The sequence below is a fragment of the Drosophila serrata genome, unplaced genomic scaffold (genome assembly GCF_035046125.1).
Source record: "Drosophila serrata isolate PLE 108 unplaced genomic scaffold, ASM3504612v1 contig_82, whole genome shotgun sequence".
Taxonomy (NCBI): domain Eukaryota; kingdom Metazoa; phylum Arthropoda; class Insecta; order Diptera; family Drosophilidae; genus Drosophila; species Drosophila serrata.
The window spans coordinates 402,773-427,825 of NW_028256980.1; the positions used below are offsets into that span (position 1 = coordinate 402,773).

General features: G+C 43.9%; 2 protein-coding genes and 2 pseudogenes across 2 annotated transcripts; 2 read left to right on the forward strand and 2 right to left on the reverse strand.

The window, feature by feature from the left end:
• Positions 1 to 1,083: 1,083 nt before the first annotated feature.
• On the reverse strand, positions 1,084 to 3,036 carry LOC147644855 (uncharacterized). The gene has a single exon (XM_086839886.1). The coding sequence runs from the start codon at positions 3,034 to 3,036 to the stop codon at positions 2,647 to 2,649; it is 390 nt and encodes a 129-aa protein (XP_086696012.1). The 3' UTR covers positions 1,084 to 2,646.
• A 7,866-nt stretch (positions 3,037 to 10,902) lies between these two features.
• Positions 10,903 to 11,552, reverse strand: LOC147644856 (uncharacterized). Its single transcript, XM_086839888.1, has one exon. It carries the CDS (start codon positions 11,467 to 11,469, stop codon positions 11,080 to 11,082), a length of 390 nt encoding a protein of 129 aa, XP_086696014.1. The 5' UTR covers positions 11,470 to 11,552; the 3' UTR covers positions 10,903 to 11,079.
• Positions 11,553 to 13,002: 1,450 nt separating this feature from the next.
• On the forward strand, positions 13,003 to 16,836 carry LOC147644857 (uncharacterized; annotated as a pseudogene).
• A 1,525-nt stretch (positions 16,837 to 18,361) lies between these two features.
• LOC147644858 (uncharacterized) lies at positions 18,362 to 19,750 on the forward strand (annotated as a pseudogene).
• Positions 19,751 to 25,053: the final 5,303 nt, after the last annotated feature.

Below are 25,053 nucleotides of genomic sequence, written 5' to 3' on the forward strand. Positions count from 1 at the left end.
AAAAAGAGAAGGACCCGAATTTGGCCGGTTTGGGCGCATACTAAGAAACTGCTCGAAATCACGACGCCGTCCCTCTCTTTCCTCAACTAATGCTGGCGACATGGACCTACTCTTAACATTGCTATTACGCATTCAGCTACAGCTGACTGTATAGATTCTGACATTTTTTTTAGATAGTGCGGCGAACATCTTACGCTTCATCGCGACGGGGGTCATGGCTGTAGCTGTGGTGGTCGGATCACAAGTGGAACTGCGTGTATTTTCTGAGCAAACGGGAACATCATCTGTAGAGATACCAACGTCCGTCGGACGGGTTTTGGATTTCGACCGGGTTACGGATCCTTTTGGTTCTGTTACTGGTCTACAATTGGCTTGACATAACGGACAACATTCACTCATGTTTACACACGGATTCGAACTTTTCCTCTTCGTGCTCGATTTCGTGTTTGCATATTGGACAGAACATCTTCTGAGCTCCCCGTGAAGCTTTGTCTGGCGATCGGTCTAGACCCACTTCGTCTATAACAAAATCAAGATTTCTATATTCCTAACGAAAAAACTTACGAACTAAATTCGCAACAACTTATCATCTTTCTTTTGCTTAATTGGTGTTTAAACTGAACTCGGTGCTTGATTTTTCCGCGGCGTAGGTTTTATTATTATTGTTACTGAGGTTCCTCGGAAAAATTCAAGATAATAGGATACCAAAGTGGACTTCATAATTTTCCGTTTTAAGATTAGAGAGTCGAAGTAGGGAGTGAGTAAAATCCTAGAAATTGAACGGACTGCATGCTGTTCGAAAACTAACCCTCTAGTGTTCCTGATCCCCTTGCGAAGAATACCCCTCGCGGGCTGTGACTCCAAGAGTCGATACTTGCTGGGCACGCTATAGGGTCCGGCCTTACTCGGTAACTGAGAATAGAAAACTCGAAAAAAAAAGGTTTAAAAGCAGAAAAGATTGAAGAAACCTAGGGAACCGAACCCACTGCTGTTGTTGTGGTCGCGATATGCCCTCCCATCCTGTGATCACGCCCTTCGAGCTGGACTCGGGTGACCCCTTCGAATTCTTCCTACGCGCATGGTTACATCAGCAGAGTTCAGTTGGATTCAAGCTTAGAAATACATTGTTTTATTGGTATTCATTAATTGAAAATGATGAGATAACACTACACCCCTTAGCCATAATATTTCACGACAGTAAAATTTTCTGCAATCTTAAGAGTTCTATACAAATTTAACTTAATGGATTTTAACTTCTTCCGAATATTTGTAATTTCTTAATGTATAACATCAAAGATGGCTTCAAGTGCTTCAATACCTCAAACAATGACCACGGCGTTATCTTAACTTATAGTAATAGTATCTAAAAATAACCTCTCTATTTTGGTAAATTCGGTTTCAAAGTACGGGCGCTAGCATAAAAAAAAATCATCCAATTATCTTAGCTTTAGTAGGCACTAGAATCAAGCGTTACTTTATATTTTTACATCAATCTCTTGAGAAACGCGAATGGAAATTCATGAACTTGGTTTGGTGACTCACTGCATTTTTTCCCCACGACGAATATCGATCTTCTGAAAGATTTTATCTGTAAAGAAAGAGTGAGGTATTCTTTCGGCAAAGAAGGAAAATCCACCAGCATCTCTCTCAAGAGCGATAGCACCCGCTTAGTTCCAATTCTGCCTATTCTATCAATTGGCTCTCTTTAAATTATCCTAACTATAAAAATATTTAAGGCTAAGCTTATCAAGAGGGTTTACAGGCTAGGTAGAAATGGCTATTCAGCCGAATTAAGTTTATCGAGAGTTCACCGAGCCGGAGGCACATCCTCCCAATTGGCAATGCGCGCGCCCTAGTACATGAAGAATCCCTCGACGAAGCGTCCGACGCCTTTGATGCTCAGCTCGAACTTAGATCTCCATTAGGTCTTCTCGTTGCTCCTTGTTAGTTCCGGAGCAACCTTCCCGCAGAGGCAACAGAGGTGTTTCTCTAAAACAACTCGTTCGCCTCGAAAGGTCTGTGAAGCCTTCCGGGGAGAAATTCTCGAAATAATACGAACACAGCCTCGCCCAGCCGCAAACTCAATGCTCATGGCGAGAACGCGAAGGCGGTGGCCGAAATCACACCTGCAAACAGTTTAACATTAAACTTATACCCCAAAGACGGCTTCACCGTTTTGTTACTTTTGGATTTGACTATCAAATTTTTGCACCAAGTGCGAACACTGCTGCTGCCGACGCCGGCGTACAAAGTTTGGCATTTACTCTCTTTCTGTGAATATAGGTTAGTCAAGGCGAGACGGAATAATAACCTTTGCCATTAAAATTCAATTATAGGCTACTCGTAGCACACACACGTCTATTCGCAGATAAATCAAGAACAAAATAGGCCGAGATCAAAAATGGCTGGAGGAACTTCGCGGCCACTGACATATGGCAGGAGTCACACTTGGCAACATTATTTGCTAACAGCTGACTTGAGAACTATCTTCACTAGGTGGCAACGTCCTATTTTAGCTCCCCTAGTTAATCGACTTTCATTGCGGGTTTTTTAAAACTGTCGCTTCAGGCCGTTACAAAGCCCCCCACCAAAATCAGGCTAGGTTGTTTTCCTCAGGCACCCTAGATGGATTGCCCTGAAGCGGCATCACTTACGAATGTCCTTGGCATGAAAGTTGCCTAAGAGACGACCCTGGAGGTCTTCCAATTCGTAGTATGAACTACCAATCTTCTTTCTCACTCGAGCTCTCACAAACGTGGGTCCAAATTTAGCGTTGTATCCGGTTTGGAAGCAACTTTGCTTAAAGTTACGGCGGAACACTTCTTGCCCTTCCGCAAACGTGACTTCTCGAGAACGAAGGTTGTATCGTTTCTCGATGGCGTCGTGAACCTTTGGCATCTCTCTAGTCGCTTTTTCCCGAACTATATCAAAAGAATACTGCCTGTCGTACACTAGAGATCGATCGTCTAGCAAGTTCAATTTTCTTAGTAGCGAATAGGTGGACCCGGACATTATCATGTGTTGACCAAAAGCCATGTAGTATGGGCTAGTCCCAATACTGGAATGATATGAAGCTCGCAATGCACAGCATATCTTATCAGGGCGTAAGTAGGATCGAATTCTTGCTATCACGGAGCGATTTACGCCTTCCGAAGCATTGGCTTGCGGAGAATGCACCGCGGTCAACGTCTGCGATATATTGTACGTCTCCATTAAGGTTCGGAACGTCTCTGACCGGAACTGGGATCCATTGTCAGATACGACAGTCTCTGGAACCCCATACGTAATGAACAGTTCTTCTTCTAAATATCTGACAATAACGCTAGCATTTATTCTCTTGGCAGGTCTTAAATATACGATTTTTGAGAAGTGATCAAGGATAATGAAAATTCCTATGTTCCCACTCTTGGAACGGGGATAAGGCCCCAAGAAGTCAACATATATGCGTTGGAAAAATCTTAAAGTTTCCGGTGCTTTTCCCAACGGCGGCCGTAAAGCGTGATTCGATGGCTTCGTCATTTTGCATGTCTCGCATGCATTGACATGCGTCTTCCCGTCCGACCCCAACCGAGGCCAAAAGTAGTACCTCCTTAGCCGTTCCACGGTTTTATGGATTCCTCCATGATACGATAAAGGACCGTTATGACGGTAACCATAGCTTTGAAGCATACTCGTCATGTACTTGTTCTCCAGTTAAGTGTTCAGCTCGACTTTCAAATCAGTAAAACTTCTCGCATTGGCGGTGATCTAATCCACTAGGTCCTTCTAGGAGTCAGATTGGAAATGCTTTGAACTCAAATCTAAATGCAAACCTTCGGATAAGTCCATCATGGCCTGTTCGAAGCAGACCGCTTGTGCCTAATCATGCGCGCATGGGTGTATGGCTGCACGTGCTGCGCTCTTAGCTTTTCTCTTTCGTTATCTATTTCTCTTTCTCTTCTTCTTCTGTCGCCTTATCTTAGCTTATGCTAAGCTACATTGTAAGCGTTTTGATATATGATAAAGTCAAGCATTCGATCGGTAGTTGCAGCTCCGACCAGAAAAGTGAAAACGAAAATATACACAGCATATAATAACCTATTCGTGCGTTATAATTATTGCTCAAGGGTGGCAAATTCGTTGTCTTCCCTATAAACATTTTGGTGACCCTGACGAGATTCTTTGGCTCGGAGCCTGCAACCCGGTGTTCGTTGCTTAATATCGTTTAAACAAATCACTTTGCTTCGCTGTCGCTTACTGGCATTTGGTCATAAGCACACAAGCAAACTCACATACACACATACCTTGTACATAACAAGCTGAGTGCATATAGCCGGTCGCTGATTTTCGGTTAAATCGTGCTGTTAAACAAAAGCTGTGTTGTGCCAAGCATTGTATAGAAAGGTGGCTCGCGCTTAACCGTCGTAAATAGCGCCTATTGAACATATATTACCTATGCATATATAGCATAGACGTGCGTGTGCCAAAACTCCGCTGTTTCGAGGCAGACAATTACAATAACAACATTGTCGAGGTTCCGTTGCATCTCGGTGACGCTGATTTACCTCTTAATTTGCGCGGTGAAAACCAAACGGGTTCCTATATACCGAAGTGGTCAGACATTTTCCCTTTATTAATTCTTTTCGCGTGAGAAAATAAAGATGTCTAACACGGAAAACTCGGTTCAGCATCAAAATGAGCCGCCAAGTGACGTGGACTTCTAATGAGCCAAGGCCCAATCCCTATTGCGGCAATTGAGCTCGATGAATTATTACTTAAATCCGGAGACTGTAGATCAGTTTGATGAAGCTGATTTACTGGCGCGACTGGAGTGGATTAATTCGCACAGAATTCGCTGGTAAAATTGGACTTTTCGGAGATAGCAAGCGATCATCGGATTGAATTCTCCACGGCGTTCATGGATGTGAAGGCGAAGATAAATCGAGGTTTAGCGCCGCTTCGCAAATCTCAATTACCGGCTGCAACCGCTGCAAATTCAACATCCATCGACATTATTAATCATCCGGATCTTTCTTTCCGATCTAGGAACCCTCTGTTGCCAATTTTGGAGATAGCTCGGTTCCATGGATCCTATTCTGATTGGCCGGATTTTATTGCGACGTTCAGCACGGTCATCGGACCGGTCTAGAGACCATACCTTCGATTGAGCCCTCGAATGCCAATTATACAAAGGCTTTGGATTTACTTACAAATCGATTCGATAATAAAGTTCTACATTTTCAGGCACACGTACAGGCAATATTTGGGTTAAAAGGTGTCGAGAAGGGATCAGCCAAGGGTCTTCGGGAGTTAAGCGATTGCATGAATTCGCATCTGCGAGCAATCCGTACCCTGGCCACTACGAAACAAATCTTGGACGGTTTGCTGATTCACATCGTCGCACGAAAGCTCGAAGAGGATTTGTCCATCAACAACCTAGCTACGTGGGATTCTATGGAGTCGTTCTAGCAAAGGAGGTGTAGGATTATGGAAAATTCGGATCAAGCCTTTGTAAAGCAAACACCAAGCCGGCAGGTGGGAAAAAGCCCTGCATAAGTAAAGCTTCATTGCTTCAGTTGGTAGCTCAAATTTTTCGCTATGTACGTTTTTTGATGCGAGGGATCATTATTTGCCAAAATGCTCTCAAAGAAGTTGCACCTGTGCCTCAACTTTTTGCGCAAGGGGCATAGTTTGCAGCAATGCAAGTCAACGCACTGCAAATATTGTAATTAAAGCATCACTCATTGTTGCATTTTAATCAGGACCCATCTGTACCATCCACCGCCTCATCTCTATCATCCGATCCATTTCCCAACTCTCAGCCATCAATATCATTTTCATCAGCACTAGCATCATCACATTCATCATAGCATTCATCATCCCAACATAATCACCGTTTATCAAACCCTCCACCAAAACCCACTAATATTCTGCCCATTGATTACGTGTTGATTCCAACCGCTATTGTCTATGTGAGGAATAAGGCTGGAGAATTTTTGCCTTGCCGAGCAATCTTAGACTCGGCGTCCCAGCTAAATTTCATTACTTCTTGCCTAGCAAACCAGGTAAATTGGAATCATCGAAAGTCCCATACACTAGTCTCTGGGATTGGTGAAACTTCTCTGAATTGTGATAGGACAGTCGACATTGTTGCGCAATCCCGGGATGCAAGCTATCGTGCTTCATTCTCCGCGGTTGTAACGAACAGTATCACAGATTATCAGCCTCATTTCAACATAAATGCCACATCATGGAAAATTCCGCATAATATTTCGCTTGCTGATCCTTATTTAAATCGATCGGGACGAATAGATCTTCTAACTCTTCTTTGAAATAATGGCTACGGGACAAATTCATTTGGGCAGCGCGTTGCCAACCCTTCAGAACACAAAAACTTGGTTGGATCGTGTCTGGAGGGCTGCCGAATGCGTCAACTCCTCAGTCTGTATTAGCTGCCGTCGTCAAGGATCCTACTAATAATTCTGATGAGAGCACACTTGCAGCCGTAGCAAATCCAGCTGCCTTCTTGACTACATATTCGCATGCAGGATCACAAGCGCTGCTGACCCCATATCGGAAAAGTTGTTAGCCAATTGCAGGCCACAAAATCGCCAAGCTAGCCGTTCTGCCCCACGTTGCCGATGACGTTGAAACAGTACCTCTTCCAACGGGGGGAGTATGTTCGGAGCAGACCGCTAGCGCCTAATCATGCGCGCATGGGGGTATGGCTGCACGTGCTGCGCTCTTAGCTTTTCTCTTTCATTATCTATTTCTCAATCTCTTCTTCTTCTGTCGCCTTATCTTTATGCTTAACTACATTGTAAGCGTTTTGATATATGTTTATGTCAAGCATTCGATCGGTAGTTGCAGCTCCGACCAGAGAAGTGAAAACGAAAAAATACACAGCATATAATAACCTATTCGTTGTCTTCTCCATAAACATGGCCATTTTATCTTCGTTCATACGAGATAACGTGTCTGGTACAACGTTAAAGCGACCTTGACCTGGTTAGATCTCAAACTTGAACTTCCCTTATGCTACAGCTGCCAGGCACTCTTGTTCAGTGTAATTTCTTTGGGCTCGATTTAGTTTCTTTAAAATTAACGCACTTGGTCGTTCGTCTCCTTCTTTTGAAACCTGCACCAGGACAGCTCCAACTCCTGTCTTGCTGGCGTCACAATGGATAGCAAACGGCTTTTTAAAGTTTGGGCTGCACAAGACGGGCAGATTGGCAGAGGCAAGTTTTCAACGACTCGAATGTCTTCAATGCCTCTGGAGTTAAGGAGAACTTTCGTTTTGTAGTCATTAAGTTAGTCAGAGGAGCGGCTAGCGACGCAAAATTCGGCACACATTTCCGATACCACCCGATCCATCCCATGAAACTACGAAAAGCCCGGAGTGTCTTGGGTACTGGGAAGTCTGTGATAGCCTTCAGCTTGTCTGGATCGGTCCTGATTCCCCCATCACCGATGATGTGGCTTCATGCAGAAATGGCTCTTGCCGACGTTTATCGTCAATCCTGCTCGCCTGATGTGAACAGCTATTTCTCTCAACACCTCTAAGTGCATAAGGAAGGTAGCCGAAACTACAACATCGTCTACATAAATGAACACCTTATTCCTAAGATAAGCAGAGACCACCTTATCCATTAGCCGGGACATTGTACTTGTGGCGTTACATAATCCGAAAGGCATAACGCTAAATTGTTAAAGCGGCTTCCCAGGCACTGTAAACGCTGTTTCGTCGCGAGACTGAACGTCTAACGGCACCTGCCAGTAAGCATCTTTTAGATCGATGCTGGTTTTGTATTTCGCTCTCGGCAAGCGACTTAATATTCCGCTAATTTTCGGAAGAGGGTAAGCATCCTTTTCGGTATGACTATAGACTTTTCGACAATCCAGGCAAATCCTAAGCTTCCCAGGCTTAGTCACAAGAACTATGGGCGATAACCATGCACTCTCTGATTCTTCAATGACTCCCAACTACAACATTCTATCAATCTCTGTATACATAAATTTCTCCACAGCGGGAGAGACCGGAAAATGGCGTTGTTTAATTGGTTTGACCATCCCCACATCGATTGAATGCAAAATTAGGTTGGTTTTCCCAGTCCTTCCTCCTTAAATGATGGGAAACAACTGACTGCCTTGGCCAACTTTGTTTTCTCTCCAGCGGACAAGTCATGTTGGTCTACGTCTTCAGTGGTGCTATCTAGACTCCCTCCTTGAGCTCCATTTCAGCTACCCGCAATCTACTAGGCAATAAACCAAAAAACTTCCAAACATCACCTAGGTATAGATCCTTCTTTAACGATGGCATAATGTAAAATTCTATCGCTTTCTTGACGTTATCGTACTCGTTGGCTGATGAAATCGTCTATTGACACCCCGGATCCGGTGTACTTTATCTTCCATCCATTCAGGATGTGCACTACCTTCTCCGGTCTTACTCCGCTTTCTATAGCTGTGCTTCTATGAAAAAGAGGAGAACCCGAATTTGGCCGGTTTGGGCGCATACTAAGAAACTGCTCGAAATCACGACGCCGTCCATCTCTTTCCTCAACTAATGCTGGCGACGTGGACCTACTCTTAACATTGCTATTACGCATTCAGCTGCTGCTGACTGTATAGATTCTGACATTTTTTTAGATAGTGCGGCGAACATCCTACGCTTCATCGCGACGAGGGTCATGACTGTAGCTGTGGTGATAGGATCACTAGTGGAACTGCGTGTATTTTCTGAGCAAACGGGAACATCATCTGTGGAGATACCAACGTCCGTCGGACGGGTTTTGGATTTCGACCGGGTTACGGATCCTTTTGGTTCTGTTACTGGTCTACAATTGGCTTGACATAACGGACAACATTCACTCATGTTTACACACGGTTTCGAACTTTTCCTCTTCGTGCTCGATTTCGTTTTTGCATATTGGACAGAACATCTTCTGAGCTCCCCGTGAAGCTTTGTCTGGCGATCGGTCTAGACCCACTTCGTCTATAACAAAATCAAGATTTCTATATTCCTAACGAAAAAACTTACGAACTAAATTCGCAACAACTTATCATCTTTCTTTTGCTTAATTGGTGTTTAAACTGAACTCGGTGCTTGATTTTTCCGCGGCGTAGGTTTTATTATTATTGTTACTGAGGTTCCTCGGAAAAATTCAAGATAATAGGATACCAAAGTGGACTTCATAATTTTCCGTTTTAAGATTAGAGAGTCGAAGTAGGGAGTGAGTAAAATCCTAGAAATTGAACGGACTGCAGGCTGTTCGAAAACTAACCCTCTAGTGTTCCTGATCCCCTTGTGAAGAATACCCCTCGCGGGCTGTGACTCCAAGAGTCGATACTTGCTGGCCACGCTATAGGGTCCGGCCTTACTCGGTAACTGAGAATAGAAAACTCGAAAAAAAAGGTTTAAAAGCAGAAAAGATTGAAGAAACCCAGGGAACCGAACCCACTGCTGTTGTTGTGGTCGCGATATGCCCTCCCATCCTGTGATCACGCCCTTCGAGCTGGACTCGGGTGACCCCTTCGAATTCTTCCTACGCGCACGGTTACATCAGCAGAGTTCAGTTGGATTCAAGCTTAGAAATACATTGTTTTATTGGTATTCATTAATTGAAAATGATGAGATAACACTACACCCCTTAGCCATAATATTTCACGACAGTAAAATTTTCTGCAATCTTAAGAGTTCTATACAAATTCAACTTAATGGATTTTAACTTCTTCCGAATATTTGTAATTTCTTAATGTATAACATCAAAGATGGCTTCAAGTGCTTCAATACCTCAAACAATGACCACGGCGTTATCTTAACTTATAGTAATAGTATCTAAAAATGACCTCTCTATTTTGGCAAAATCGGTTTCAAAGTACGGGTGCTAGCATAAAAAAAAATCATGCAATTATCTTAGCTTTAGTAGGCACTAGAATCAAGCGTTACTTTATATTTTTACATCAATCTCTTGAGAAACGCGAATGGAAATTCATGAACTTGGTTTGGTGACTCACTGCATTTTTTTCCCCACGACGAATATCGATCTTCTGAAAGATTTTATCTGTAAAGAAAGAGTGAGGTATTCTTTCGGCAAAGAAGGAAAATCCACCAGCATCTTTCTCAAGAGCGATAGCACCCGCTTAGTTCCAATTCTGCCTATTCTATCAATTGGCTCTCTTTAACTTATCCTAACTATGAAAATATTTAAGGCTAAGCTTATCAAGAGGGTTTACAGGCTAGGTAGAAATGGCTATTCAGCCGAATTAAGTTTATCGAGAGTTCACCGAGCCGGAGGCACATCCTCCCAATTGGCAATGCGCGCGCCCTAGTACATAAAGAATCCCTCGACGAAGCGTCCGACGCCTTTGATGCTCAGCTCGAACTTAGATCTCCATTAGGTCTTCTCTTTTTAGTTTAACTTCCCCAACAGAGGTGTTTCTCTAAAACAACTCGTTCGCCTCGAAAGGTCTGTGAGGCCTTCCGGGGAGAAATTCTCGAAATAATACGAACACAGCCTCGCCCAGCCGCAAACTCAATGCTCATGGCGAGAACGCGAAGGCGGTGGCCGAAATCACACCTGCAAACAGTTTAACATTAAACTTATAGCCTAAAAACGGCTTCACCGTTTTGTTACTTTTGGCTTTGACTATCAAATTTTTGCACCAAGTGCGAACACTGCTGCTGCCGACGCCGGCGTACAAAGTTTGGCATTTACTCTCTTTCTGTGAATATAGGTTAGTCAAGGCGAGACGGAATAATAACCTTTGCCATTAAAATTCAATTATAGGCTACTCGTAGCACACACACGTCTATTTGCAGATAAATCAAGAACAAAATAGGCCGAGATCAAAAATGGCTGGAGGAACTTCGCGGCCACTGACATATGGCAGGAGTCACACTTAGCAACATTATTTGCTAACAGCTGACTTGAGAACTATCTTCACTAGGTGGCAACGTCCTATTTTAGCTCCCCTAGTTAATCGACGTTCATTGCGGGTTTTTTAAAACTGTCGCTTCAGGCCGTTACAAAGCCCCCCACCAAAATCAGGCTAGGTTGTTTTCCTCAGGCACCCTAGATGGATTGCCCTGAAGCGGCATCACTTACGAATGTCCTTGGCATGAAAGTTGCCTAAGAGACGACCCTGGAGGTCTTCCAATTCGTAGTATGAACTACCAATCTTCTTTCTCACTCGAGCTCTCACAAACGTGGGTCCAAATTTAGCGTTGTATCCGGTTTGAAAGCAACTTTGCTTAAAGTTACGGCGGAACACTTCTTGCCCTTCCGCAAACGTGACTTCTCGAGAACGAAGGTTGTATCGTTTCTCGATGGCGTCGTGAACCTTTGGCATCTCTCTAGTCGCTTTTTCCCGAACTATATCAAAAGAATACTGCCTGTCGTACACTAGAGATCGATCGTCTAGCAAGTTCAATTTTCTTAGTAGCGAATAGGTGGACCCGGACATTATCATGTGTTGACCAAAAGCCATGTAGTATGGGCTAGTCCCAATACTGGAATGATATGAAGCTCGCAATGCACAGCATATCTTATCAGGGCGTAAGTAGGATCGAATTCTTGCTATCACGGAGCGATTTACGCCTTCCGAAGCATTGGCTTGCGGAGAATGCACCGCGGTCAACGTCTGCGATATATTGTACGTCTCCATTAAGGTTCGGAACGTCTCTGACCGGAACTGGGATCCATTGTCAGATACGACAGTCTCTGGAACCCCATACGTAATGAACAGTTCTTCTAAATATCTGACAATAACGCTAGCATTTATTCTCTTGGCAGGTCTTAAATATACGATTTTTGAGAAGTGATCAAGGATAATGAAAATTCCTATGTTCCCACTCTTGGAACGGGGATAAGGCCCCAAGAAGTCAACATATATGCGTTGGAAAAATCTTAAAGTTTCCGGTGCTTTTCCCAACGGCGGCCGTAAAGCGTGATTTGATGGCTTCGTCATTTTGCATGTCTCGCATGCATTGACATGCGTCTTCCCGTCCGACCCCAACCGAGGCCAAAAGTAGTACCTCCTTAGCCGTTCCACGGTTTTATGGATTCCTCCATGACACGATAAAGGACCGTTATGACGGTAACCATAGCTTTGAAGCATACTCGTCATGTACTTGTTCTCCAGTTAAGTGTTCAGCTCGACTTTCAAATCAGTAAAACTTCTCGCATTGGCGGTGATCTAATCCACTAGGTCCTTCTAGGAGACAGATTGGAAATGCTTTGAACTCAAATCTAAATGCAAACCTTCGGATAAGTCCATCATGGCCTGTTCGGAGCAGACCGCTGGCGCCTAATCATGCGCGCATGGGTGTATGGCTGCACGTGCTGCGCTCTTAGCTTTTCTCTTTCGTTATCTATTTCTCTATCTCTTCTTCTTCTGTCGCCTTATCTTTATGCTAAGCTACATTGTAAGCGTTTTGATATATGTTAAAGTCAAGTATTCGATCGGTAGTTGCAGCTCCGACCAGAGAAGTGAAAACTAAAATATACACATCATATAATAACCTATTCGTGCGTTATAAGTATTGCTTAAGGGTGGCAAATTCGTTGTCTTCCCTATAAACATTTTGGTGACCCCGACGAGAGTCTTTGACTCGGAGCCTACAACCCGGTGTTCGTTGTTTAATATCGTTTAAACAAATCGCTTTGCTTCGCTGTCGCTTACTGGCATTCGGTCATAAGCACACAAGCAAACTCACATACACACATACCTTGTACATAACAAGCTGAGTGCATATAGCCGACCGCTGATTTTCGGTTAAATCGCGCTGTTAAACAAAAGCTGTGTTCTGCCAAGCATTGTATAGAAAGGTGGCTCGCGCTTAAGCGTCGTAAATAGCGCCTATTGAACATATATTACCTATGCATATATAGCATAGACGTGCGTTTGCCAAAACTCCGCTGTTTCGAGGCAGACAATTACAATAACAACATTGTCGAGGTTCCGTTGCATCTCGGTGACGCTGATTTACCTCTTAATTTGCGCGGTGAAAACCAAACGGGTTCCTATATACCGAAGCGGTCAGACATTTTCCTTTTATTAATTCTTTTCGCGTGAGAAAATAAAGATGTCTAACACGGAAAACTCGGTTCAGCATCAAAATGAGCCGCCAAGTGACGTGGACTTCTACCGAGCCAAGGCCCAATCCCTTTTGCGGCAATTGAGCTCGATGAATTATTACATAAATCCGGAGACTGTAGATCAGTTTGATGAAACTGATTTATTGGCGCGACTGGAGTGGATTAATTTATTAAATCTGGCCTTTAATTCCGCACAGAATTCGCTGGAAAAATTGGACTTTTCGGAGATAGCAAGCGATCATCGGATTGAATTCTCCACGGCGTTCATGGATGTGAAAGCGAAGATAAATCGAGGTTTAGCGGCGCTTCGCAAATCTCAATTGCCGGCTGCAACCGCTGCAAATTCAACATCCATCGACATTATTAATCATCCGGATCTTTCATTCCGATCTAGGAAGCCTCGGTTGCCAATTTTGGAGATAGCTCGGTTCCATGGATCCTATTCTGATTGGCCGGATTTTATTGCGACGTTCAGCACGGTCATCGGAAATGATGAAGAGCTAAGTGATATTGAAAAATTACAATATCTAAGGTCAAGTTTAGGCGGCGTGGCTCTAGAGACCATACGTTCGATTGAGCCCTCGAATGCCAATTATAGAAAGGATTTGGATTTACTTACAAATCGATTCGATAATAAAGTTATACATTTTCAGGCACACGTACAGGCAATATTTGGGTTAAAAGGTGTCGAGAAGGGATCAGCCAAGGGTCTTCGGGAGTTAAGCGATTGCATGAATTCGCATCTGCGAGCAATCCGTACCCTGGCCACTACGAAACAAATCTTGGACGGTTTGCTGATTCACATCGTCGCACCAAGCCGGCAGGTGGGAAAAAGCCCTGCATAAGTATAGCTTCATTGCTTCAGTTGGTAGCTCAAATTTTCCGCTATGTACGTTTTTTGATGCGAGGGATCATTATTTGCCAAAATGCTCTCGATTTTTAAATTTGAGTCCGCATGTTCGATTAAGACAAGCAAAGAAGTTGCACCTGTGCCTCAACTTTTTGCGCAAGGGGCATAGTTTGCAGCAATGCAAGTCAACGCACCGCAAATATTGTCAATTAAAGCACCACTCATTGTTGCATTTTAATCAGGACCCATCTGTACCATCCACCGCCTCATCTCTATCATCCGATCCATTTCCCAACTCTCAGCCATCAACATAATTTTCATCAGCATTAGCATCATCACATTCATCAGCGCATTCATCATCCCAACCTAATCACCGTTCATCAAACCCTCCACCAAAACCCACTAATATTCTGCCCATTGATTACGTGTTGATTCCAACCGCTATTGTCTATGTAAGGAATAAGGCTGGAGAATTTATGCCTTGCCGAGCAATCTTAGACTCGGCGTCCCAGCTAAATTTCATTACTTCTAGCCTAGCAAACCAGGTAAATTGGAATCATCGAAAGTCCCATACACTAGTCTCTGGGATTGGTGAAACTTCTCTGAATTGTGATAGGACAGTCGACATTGTTGCGCAATCCCGGGATGCAAGCTATCGTGCTTCATTCTCCGCGGTTGTAACGAACAGTATCACTGATTATTAGCCTCATTTCAACATAAATGCCACATCATTCCGCATAATATTTCGCTTGCTGATCCTTATTTTAATCGATCGGGACGAATAGATCTTCTAATTGGTGCTGGACTCTTCTTTGAAATAATGGCTACGGGACAAATTAATTTGGGTAGCGCGTTGCCAACCCTTCAGAACACAAAAACTTGGTTGGATCGTGTCTGGAGGGCTGCCGAATGCGTCAACTCCTCAGTCTGTATTAGCTGCCGTCGTCAAGGATCCTACTAATAATTCTGATGAGGGCACACTTGCTGCGGTAGCAAATCCAGCTGCCTTCTTGACTACATATTCGCATGCAGGATCACAAGCGCTGCTTACCCCATTTTGGAAAAGTTGTTAGCCAATTGGAGGCCACAAAATCGCCAAGCTAGCCGTTCTGCCCCACGTTGCCGATGAAGTTGAAACAGTACCTCTTCCAACGGGGGGAGTATGTTCGGAGCAGACCGCTAGCGCCTAATCATGCGCGCATGGGGGTATGGCTGCACGTGCTGCGCTCTTAGCTTTTCTCTTTCGTTATCTATTTCTCTATCTCTTCTTCTTCTGTCGCCTTATCTTTATGCTAAGCTACTTTGTAAGCGTTGTGATATATGTTAAAGTCAAGTATTCGATCGGTAGTTGCAGCTCCGACCAGAGAAGTGAAAACTAAAATATACACATCATATAATAACCTATTCGTGCGTTATAAGTATTGCTTAAGGGTGGCAAATTCGTTGTCTTCCCTATAAACATTTTGGTGACCCCGACGAGAGTCTTTGGCTCGTAGCCTACAACCCGGTGTTCGTTGTTTAATATCGTTTAAACAAATCGCTTTGCTTCGCTGTCGCTTACTGGCATTCGGTCATAAGCACACAAGCAAACTCACATAACACATACCTTGTACATGACAAGCTGAGTGCATATAGCCGGCCGCTGATTTTCGGTTAAATCGCGCTGTTAAACAAAAGCTGTGTTCTGCCAAGCATTGTATAGAAAGATGGCTCGCGCTTAAGCGTCGTAAATAGCGCCTATTGAACATATATTACCTATGCATATATAGCATAGACGTGCGTGTGCCAAAACTCCGCTGTTTCGAGGCAGACAATTACAATAACAACATTGTCGAGGTTCCGTTGCATCTCGGTGACGCTGATTTACCTCTTAATTTGCGCGGTGAAAACCAAACGGGTTCCTATATACCGAAGTGGTCAGACATTTTCCCTTTATTAATTCTTTTCGCGTGAGAAAATAAAGATGTCTAACACGGCAAACTCGGTTCAGCATCAAAATGAGCCGCCAAGTGACGTGGACTTCTACCGAGCCAAGGCCCAATCCCTTTTGCGGCAATTGAGCTCGATGAATTATTACATAAATCCGGAGACTGTAGATCAGTTTGATGAAGCTGATTTACTGGCGCGACTGGAGTGGATTAATTTATTAAATCTGGCCTTTAATTCCGCACAGAATTCGCTGGAAAAATTGAATTCTCCACGGCGTTCATGGATGTGAAAGCGAAGATAAATCGAGGTTTAGCGGCGCTTCGCAAATCTCAATTGCCGGCTGCAACCGCTGCAAATTCAACATCCATCGACATTATTAATCATCCGGATCTTTCATTCCGATCTAGGAAGCCTCGGTTGCCAATTTTGGAGATAGCTCGGTTCCATGGATCCTATTCTGATTGGCCGGATTTTATTGCGACGTTCAGCACGGTCATCGGAAATGATGAAGAGCTAAGTGATATTGAAAAATTACAATATCTAAGGTCAAGTTTAGGCGGCGTGGCTCTAGAGACCATACGTTCGATTGAGCCCTCGAATGCCAATTATAGAAAGGATTTGGATTTACTTACAAATCGATTCGATAATAAAGTTATACATTTTCAGGCACACGTACAGGCAATATTTGGGTTAAAAGGTGTCGAGAAGGGATCAGCCAAGGGTCTTCGGGAGTTAAGCGATTGCATGAATTCGTATCTGCGAGCAATCCGTACCCTGGCCACTACGAAACAAATCTTGGACGGTTTGCTGATTCACATCGTCGCACGAAAGCTCGAAGAGGATTTGTCCATCAACAACCTAGCTACGTGGGATTCTATGGAGTCGTTCTAGCAAAGGAGGTGTAGGATTATGGAAAATTCGGATCAAGCCTTTGTAAAGCAAACACCAAGCCGGCAGGTGGGAAAAAGCCCTGCATAAGTATAGCTTCATTGCTTCAGTTGGTAGCTCAAATTTTCCGCTATGTACGTTTTTTGATACGAGGGATCGTTATTTGCCAAAATGCTCTCGATTTTTAAATTTGAGTCCGCATGTTCGATTTAGACAAGCAAGGAAGTTGCACCTGTGCCTCAACTTTGTGCAAGGGGCATAGTTTGCAGCAATGCAAGTCAACGCACTGCAAATATTGTCAATTAAAGCACCACTCATTGTTGCATTTTAATCAGGACCCATCTGTACCATCCACCGCCTCATCTCTATCATCCGATCCATTTCCCAACTCTCAGCCATCAACATAATTTTCATCAGCATTAGCATCATCACATTCATCAGCGCATTCATCATCCCAACCTAATCACCGTTCATCAAACCCTCCACCAAAACCCACTAATATTCTGCCCATTGATTACGTGTTGATTCCAACCGCTATTGTCTATGTAAGGAATAAGGCTGGAGAATTTATGCCTTGCCGAGCAATCTTAGACTCGGCGTCCCAGCTAAATTTCATTACTTCTTGCCTAGCAAACCAGGTAAATTGGAATCATCGAAAGTCCCATACACTAGTCTCTGGGATTGGTGAAACTTCTCTGAATTGTGATAGGACAGTCGACATTGTTGCGCAATCCCGGGATGCAAGCTATCGTGCTTCATTCTCCGCGGTTGTAACGAACAGTATCACTGATTATCAGCCTCATTTCAACATAAATGCCACATCATTCCGCATAATATTTCGCTTGCTGATCCTTATTTTAATCGATCGGGACGAATAGATCTTCTAATTGGTGCTGGACTCTTCTTTGAAATAATGGCTACGGGACAAATTCATTTGGGTAGCGCGTTGCCAACCCTTCAGAACACAAAAACTTGGTTGGATCGTGTCTGGAGGGCTGCCGAATGCGTCAACTCCTCAGTCTGTATTAGCTGCCGTCGTCAAGGATCCTACTAATAATTCTGATGAGGGCACACTTGCTGCGGTAGCAAATCCAGCTGCCTTCTTGACTACATATTCGCATGCAGGATCACAAGCGCTGCTTACCCCATTTTGGAAAAGTTGTTAGCCAATTGGAGGCCACAAAATCGCCAAGCTAGCCGTTCTGCCCCACGTTGCCGATGAAGTTGAAACAGTACCTCTTCCAACGGGGGGAGTATGTTCGGAGCAGACCGCTAGCGCCTAATCATGCGCGCATGGGGGTATGGCTGCACGTGCTGCGCTCTTAGCTTTTCTCTTTCGTTATCTATTTCTCTATCTCTTCTTCTTCTGTCGCCTTATCTTTATGCTAAGCTACTTTGTAAGTGTTTTGATATATGTTAAAGTCAAGTATTCGATCGGTAGTTGCAGCTCTGACCAGAGAAGTGAAAACTAAAATATACACATCATATAATAACCTATTCGTGCGTTATAAGTATTGCTTAAGGGTGGCAAATTCGTTGTCTTCCCTATAAACATTTTGGTGACCCCGACGAGAGTCTTTGGCTCGTAGCCTACAACCCGGTGTTCGTTGTTTAATATCGTTTAAACAAATCGCTTTGCTTCGCTGTCGCTTACTGGCATTCGGTCATAAGCACACAAGCAAACTCACATACACACATACCTTGTACATAACAAGCTGAGTGCATATAGCCGGCCGCTGATTTTCGGTTAAATCGCGCTGTTAAACAAAAGCTGTGTTCTGCCAAGCATTGTATAGAAAGGTGGCTCGCGCTTAAGCGTCGTAAATAGCGCCTATTGAACATATATTACCTATGCATATATAGCATAGACGTGCGTGTGCCAAAACTCCGCTGTTTCGAGGCAGACAATTACAATAACAACATTGTCGAGGTTCCGTTGCATCTCGGTGACGCTGATTTACCTCTTAATTTGCGCGGTGAAAACCAAACGGGTTCCTATATACCGAAGTGGTCAGACATTTTCCCTTTATTAATTCTTTTCGCGTGAGAAAATAAAGATGTCTAACACGGCAAACTCGGTTCAGCATCAAAATGAGCCGCCAAGTGACGTGGACTTCTACCGAGCCAAGGCCCAATCCCTTTTGCGGCAATTGAGCTCGATGAATTATTACATAAATCCGGAGACTGTAGATCAGTTTGATGAAGCTGATTTACTGGCGCGACTGGAGTGGATTAATTTATTAAATCTGGCCTTTAATTCCGCACAGAATTCGCTGGAAAAATTGGACTTTTCGGAGATAGCAAGTGATCATCGGATTGAATTCTCCACGGCGTTCATGGATGTGAAGGCGAATCTCAATTACCGGCTGCAACCGCTGCAAATTCAACATCCATCGACATTATTAATCATCCGGATCTTTCATTCCGATCTAGGAAGCCTCGGTTGCCAATTTTGGAGATAGCTCGGTTCCATGGATCCTATTCTGATTGGCCGGATTTTATTGCGACGTTCAGCACGGTCATCGGAAATGATGAAGAGCTAAGTGATATTGAAAAATTACAATATCTAAGGTCAAGTTTAGGCGGCGTGGCTCTAGAGACCATACGTTCGATTGAGCCCTAGAATGCCAATTATAGAAAGGATTTGGATTTACTTACAGATCGATTCGATAATAAAGTTCTACATTTTCAGGCACACGTACAGGCAATATTTGGGTTAAAAGGTGTCGAGAAGGGATCAGCCAAGGGTCTTCGGGAGTTAAGCGATTGCATGAATTCGCATCTGCGAGCAATCCGTACCCTGGCCACTACGAAACAAATCTTAGACGGTTTGCTGATTCACATCGTCGCACGAAAGCTCGAAGAGGATTTGTCCATCAACAACTTAGCTACGTGGGATTCTATGGAGTCGTTCTAGCAAAGGAGGTGTAGGATTATGGAAAATTCGGATCAAGCCTTTGTAAAGCAAACACCAAGCCGGCAGGTGGGAAAAAGCCCTGCATAAGTATAGCTTCATTGCTTCAGTTGGTAGCTCAAATTTTCCGCTATGTACGTTTTTTGATGCGAGGGATCATTATTTGCCAAAATGCTCTCGATTTTTAAATTTGAGTCCGCATGTTCGATTTAGACAAGCAAGGAAGTTGCACCTGTGCCTCAACTTTGTGCAAGGGGCATAGTTTGCAGCAATGCAAGTCAACGCACTGCAAATATTGTCAATTAAAGCACCACTCATTGTTGCATTTTAATCAGGACCCATCTGTACCATCCACCACCTCATCTCTATCATCCGATCCATTTCCCAACTCTCAGCCATCAACATCATTTTCATCAGCATTAGCATCATCACATTCATCAGCGCATTCATCATCCCAACCTAATCACCGTTCATCAAACCCTCCACCAAAACCCACTAATATTCTGCCCATTGATTACGTGTTGATTCCAACCGCTATTGTCTATGTAAGGAATAAGGCTGGAGAATTTATGCCTTGCCGAGCAATCTTAGACTCGGCGTCCCAGCTAAATTTCATTACTTCTTGCCTAGCAAACCAGGTAAATTGGAATCATCGAAAGTCCCATACACTAGTCTCTGGGATTGGTGAAACTTCTCTGAATTGTGATAGGATAGTCGACATTGTTGCGCAATCCCGGGATGCAAGCTATCGTGCTTCATTCTCCGCGGTTGTAACGAACAGTATCACTGATTATCAGCCTCATTTCAACATAAATGCCACATCATTCCGCATAATATTTCGCTTGCTGATCCTTATTTTAATCGATCGGGACGAATAGATCTTCTAATTGGTGCTGGACTCTTCTTTGAAATAATGGCTACGGGACAAATTAATTTGGGTAGCGCGTTGCCAACCCTTCAGAACACAAAAACTTGGTTGGATCGTGTCTGGAGGGCTGCCGAATGCGTCAACTCCTCAGTCTGTATTAGCTGCCGTCGTCAAGGATCCTACTAATAATTCTGATGAGGGCACACTTGCTGCGGTAGCAAATCCAGCTGCCTTCTTGACTACATATTCGCATGCAGGATCACAAGCGCTGCTTACCCCATTTTGGAAAAGTTGTTAGCCAATTGGAGGCCACAAAATCGCCAAGCTAGCCGTTCTGCCCCACGTTGCCGATGAAGTTGAAACAGTACCTCTTCCAACGGGCGGAGTATGTTCGGAGCAGACCGCTAGCGCCTAATCATGCGCGCATGGGGGTATGGCTGCACGTGCTGCGCTCTTAGCTTTTCTCTTTCGTTATCTATTTCTCTATCTCTTCTTCTTCTGTCGCCTTATCTTTATGCTAAGCTACTTTGTAAGCGTTTTGATATATGTTAAAGTCAAGCATTCGATCGGTAGTTGCAGCTCCGACCAGAGAAGTGAAAACTAAAATATACACATCATATAATAACCTATTCGTGCGTTATAAGTATTGCTTAAGGGTGGCAAATTCGTTGTCTTCCCTATAAACATTTTGGTGACCCCGACGAGAGTCTTTGGCTCGTAGCCTACAACCCGGTGTTCGTTGTTTAATATCGTTTAAACAAATCGCTTTGCTTCGCTGTCGCTTACTGGCATTCGGTCATAAGCACACAAGCAAACTCACATACACACATACCTTGTACATAACAAGCTGAGTGCATATAGCCGGCCGCTGATTTTCGGTTAAATCGCGCTGTTAAACAAAAGCTGTGTTCTGCCAAGCATTGTATAGAAAGGTGGCTCGCGCTTAAGCGTCGTAAATAGCGCCTATTGAACATATATTACCTATGCATATATAGCATAGACGTGCGTGTGCCAAAACTCCGCTGTTTCGAGGCAGACAATTACAATAACAACATTGTCGAGGTTCCGTTGCATCTCGGTGACGCTGATTTACCTCTTAATTTGCGCGGTGAAAACCAAACGGGTTCCTATATACCGAAGTGGTCAGACATTTTCCCTTTATTAATTCTTTTCGCGTGAGAAAATAAAGATGTCTAACACGGAAAACTCGGTTCAGCATCAAAATGAGCCGCCAAGTGACGTGAACTTCTACCGAGCCAAGGCCCAATCCCTTTTGCGGCAATTGAGCTCGATGAATTATTACATAAATCCGGAGACTGTAGATCAGTTTGATGAAGCTGATTTACTGGCGCGACTGGAGTGGATTAATTTATTAAATCTGGCCTTTAATTCCGCACAGAATTCGCTGGAAAAATTGGACTTTTCGGAGATAGCAAGCGATCATCGGATTGAATTCTCCACGGCGTTCATCGATGTGAAAGCGAAGATAAATCGAGGTTTAGCGGCGCTTCGCAAATCTCAATTGCCGGCTGCAACCGCTGCAAATTCAACATCCATCGACATTATTAATCATCATTACGATCTAGGAAGCCTCGGTTGCCAATTTTGGAGATAGCTCGGTTTCATGGATCCTATTCTGATTGGCCGGATTTTATTGCGACGTTCAGCACGGTCATCGGAAATGATGAAGAGCTAAGTGATATTGAAAAATTACAATATCTAAGGTCAAGTTTAGGCGGCGTGGCTCTAGAGACCATACGTTCGATTGAGCCCTCGAATGCCACTTATAGAAAGGATTTGGATTTACTTACAGATCGATTCGATAATAAAGTTCTACATTTTCAGGCACACGTACAGGCAATATTTGGGTTAAAAGGTGTCGAGAAGGGAACAGCCAAGGGTCTTCGGGAGTTAAGCGATTGCATGAATTCGCATCTGCGAGCAATCCGTACCCTGGCCACTACGAAACAAATCTTAGACGGTTTGCTGATTCACATCGTCGCACGAAAGCTCGAAGAGGATTTGTCCATCAACAACCTAGCTACGTGGGATTCTATGGAGTCGTTCTAGCAAAGGAGGTGTAGGATTATGGAAAATTCGGATCAAGCCTTTGTAAAGCAAACACCAAGCCGGCAGGTGGGAAAAAGCCCTGCATAAGTAAAGCTTCATTGCTTCAGTTGGTAGCTCAAATTTTTCGCTATGTACGTTTTTTGATGCGAGGGATCATTATTTGCCAAAATGCTCTCGATTTTTAAATTTGAGTCCGCATGTTCGATTTAGACAAGCAAAGAAGTTGCACCTGTGCCTCAACTTTTTGCGCAAGGGGCATAGTTTGCAGCAATGCAAGTCAACGCACTGCAAATATTGTCAATTAAAGCAGCACTCATTGTTGCATTTGAATCAGGACCCATCTGTACCATCCACCACCTCATCTCTATCATCCGATCCATTTCCCAACTCTCAGCCATCAACATCATTTTCATCAGCATTAGCATCATCACATTCATCAGCGCATTCATCATCTCAACCTAATCACCGTTCATCAAACCCTCCACCGAAACCAACTAATATTCTGCCCATTGATTACGTGTTGATTCCAACCGCTATTGTCTATGTGAGGAATAAGACTAGAGAATTTATGCCTTGCCGAGCAATCTTAGACTCGGCGTCCCAGCTAAATTTCATTACTTCTTGCCTAGCAAACCAGGTAAATTGGAATCATCGAAAGTCCCATACACTAGTCTCTGGGATTGGTGAAACTTCTCTGAATTGTGATAGGACAGTCGACATTGTTGCGCAATCCCGGGATGCAAGCTATCGTGCTTCATTCTCCGCGGTTGTAACGAACAGTATCACAGATTATCAGCCTCATTTCAACATAAATGCCACATCATGGAAAATTCCGCATAATATTTCGCTTGCTGATCCTTATTTAAATCGATCGGGACGAATAGATCTTTTAATTGGTGCTGGACTCTTCTTTGAAATAATGGCTACGGGACAAATTCATTTGGGTAGCGCGTTGCCAACCCTTCAGAACACAAAAACTTGGTTGGATCGTGTCTGGAGGGCTGCCGAATGCGTCAACTCCTCAGTCTGTATTAGCTGCCGTCGTCAAGGATCCTACTAATAATTCTGATGAGGGCACACTTGCTGCGGTAGCAAATCCAGCTGCCTTCTTGACTACATATTCGCATGCAGGATCACAAGCGCTGCTGACCCCATTTCGGAAAAGTTGTTAGCCAATTGGAGGCCACAAAATCGCCAAGCTAGCCGTTCTGCCCCACGTTGCCGATGAATTTGAAACAGTACCTCTTCCAACGGGGGGAGTATGTTCGGAGCAGACCGCTAGCGCCTAATCATGCGCGCATGGGGGTATGGCTGCACGTGCTGGGCTCTTAGCTTTTCTCTTTCATTATCTATTTCTCAATCTCTTCTTCTTCTTCTGTCGCCTTATCTTTATGCTTAACTACATTGTAAGCGTTTTGATATATGTTTATGTCAAGCATTCGATCGGTAGTTGCAGCTCCGACCAGAGAAGTGAAAACGAAAAAATACACAGCATTTAATAACCTATTCGTTGTCTTCTCCATAAACATGGCCACTTTATCTTCGTTCATACGAGATAACGTGTCTGGGACAACGTTAAAGCGACCTTGACCTGGTTTGATCTCAAACTTGAACTTCCCTTATGCTACAGCTGCCAGGCACTCTTGTTCAGTGTAATTTCTTTGGGCTCGATTTAGTTTCTTTAAAATTAACGCACTTGGTCGTTCGTCTCCTTCTTTTGAAACCTGCACCAGGACAGCTCCAACTCCTGTCTTGCTGGCGTCACAATGGATAGCAAACGGCTTTTTGAAGTTTGGGCTGCACAAGACGGGCAGATTGGCAGAGGCAAGTTTTCAACGACTCGAATGTCTTCAATGCCTCTGGAGTTAAGGAGAACTTTCGTTTTGTAGTCATTAAGTTAGTCAGAGGAGCGGCTAGCGACGCAAAATTCGGCACACATTTCCGATACCACCCGATCCATCCCATGAAACTACGAAAAGCCCGGAGTGTCTTGGGTACTGGGAAGTCTGTGATAGCCTTCAGCTTGTCTGGATCGGTCCTGATTCCCCCATCACCGATGATGTGGCTTCATGCAGAAATGGCTCTTGCCGACGTTTATCGTCAATCCTGCTCGCCTGATGTGAACAGCTATTTCTCTCAACACCTCTAAGTGCATAAGGAAGGTAGCCGAAACTACAACATCGTCTACATAAATGAACACCTTATTCCTAAGATAAGCAGAGACCACCTTATCCATTAGCCGGGACATTGTACTTGTGGCGTTACATAATCCGAAAGGCATAACGCTAAATTGTTAAAGCGGCTTCCCAGGCACTGTAAACGCTGTTTCGTCGCGAGACTGAACGTCTAACGGCACCTGCCAGTAAGCATCTTTTAGATCGATGCTGGTTTTGTATTTCGCTCTCGGCAAGCGACTTAATATTCCGCTAATTTTCGGAAGAGGGTAAGCATCCTT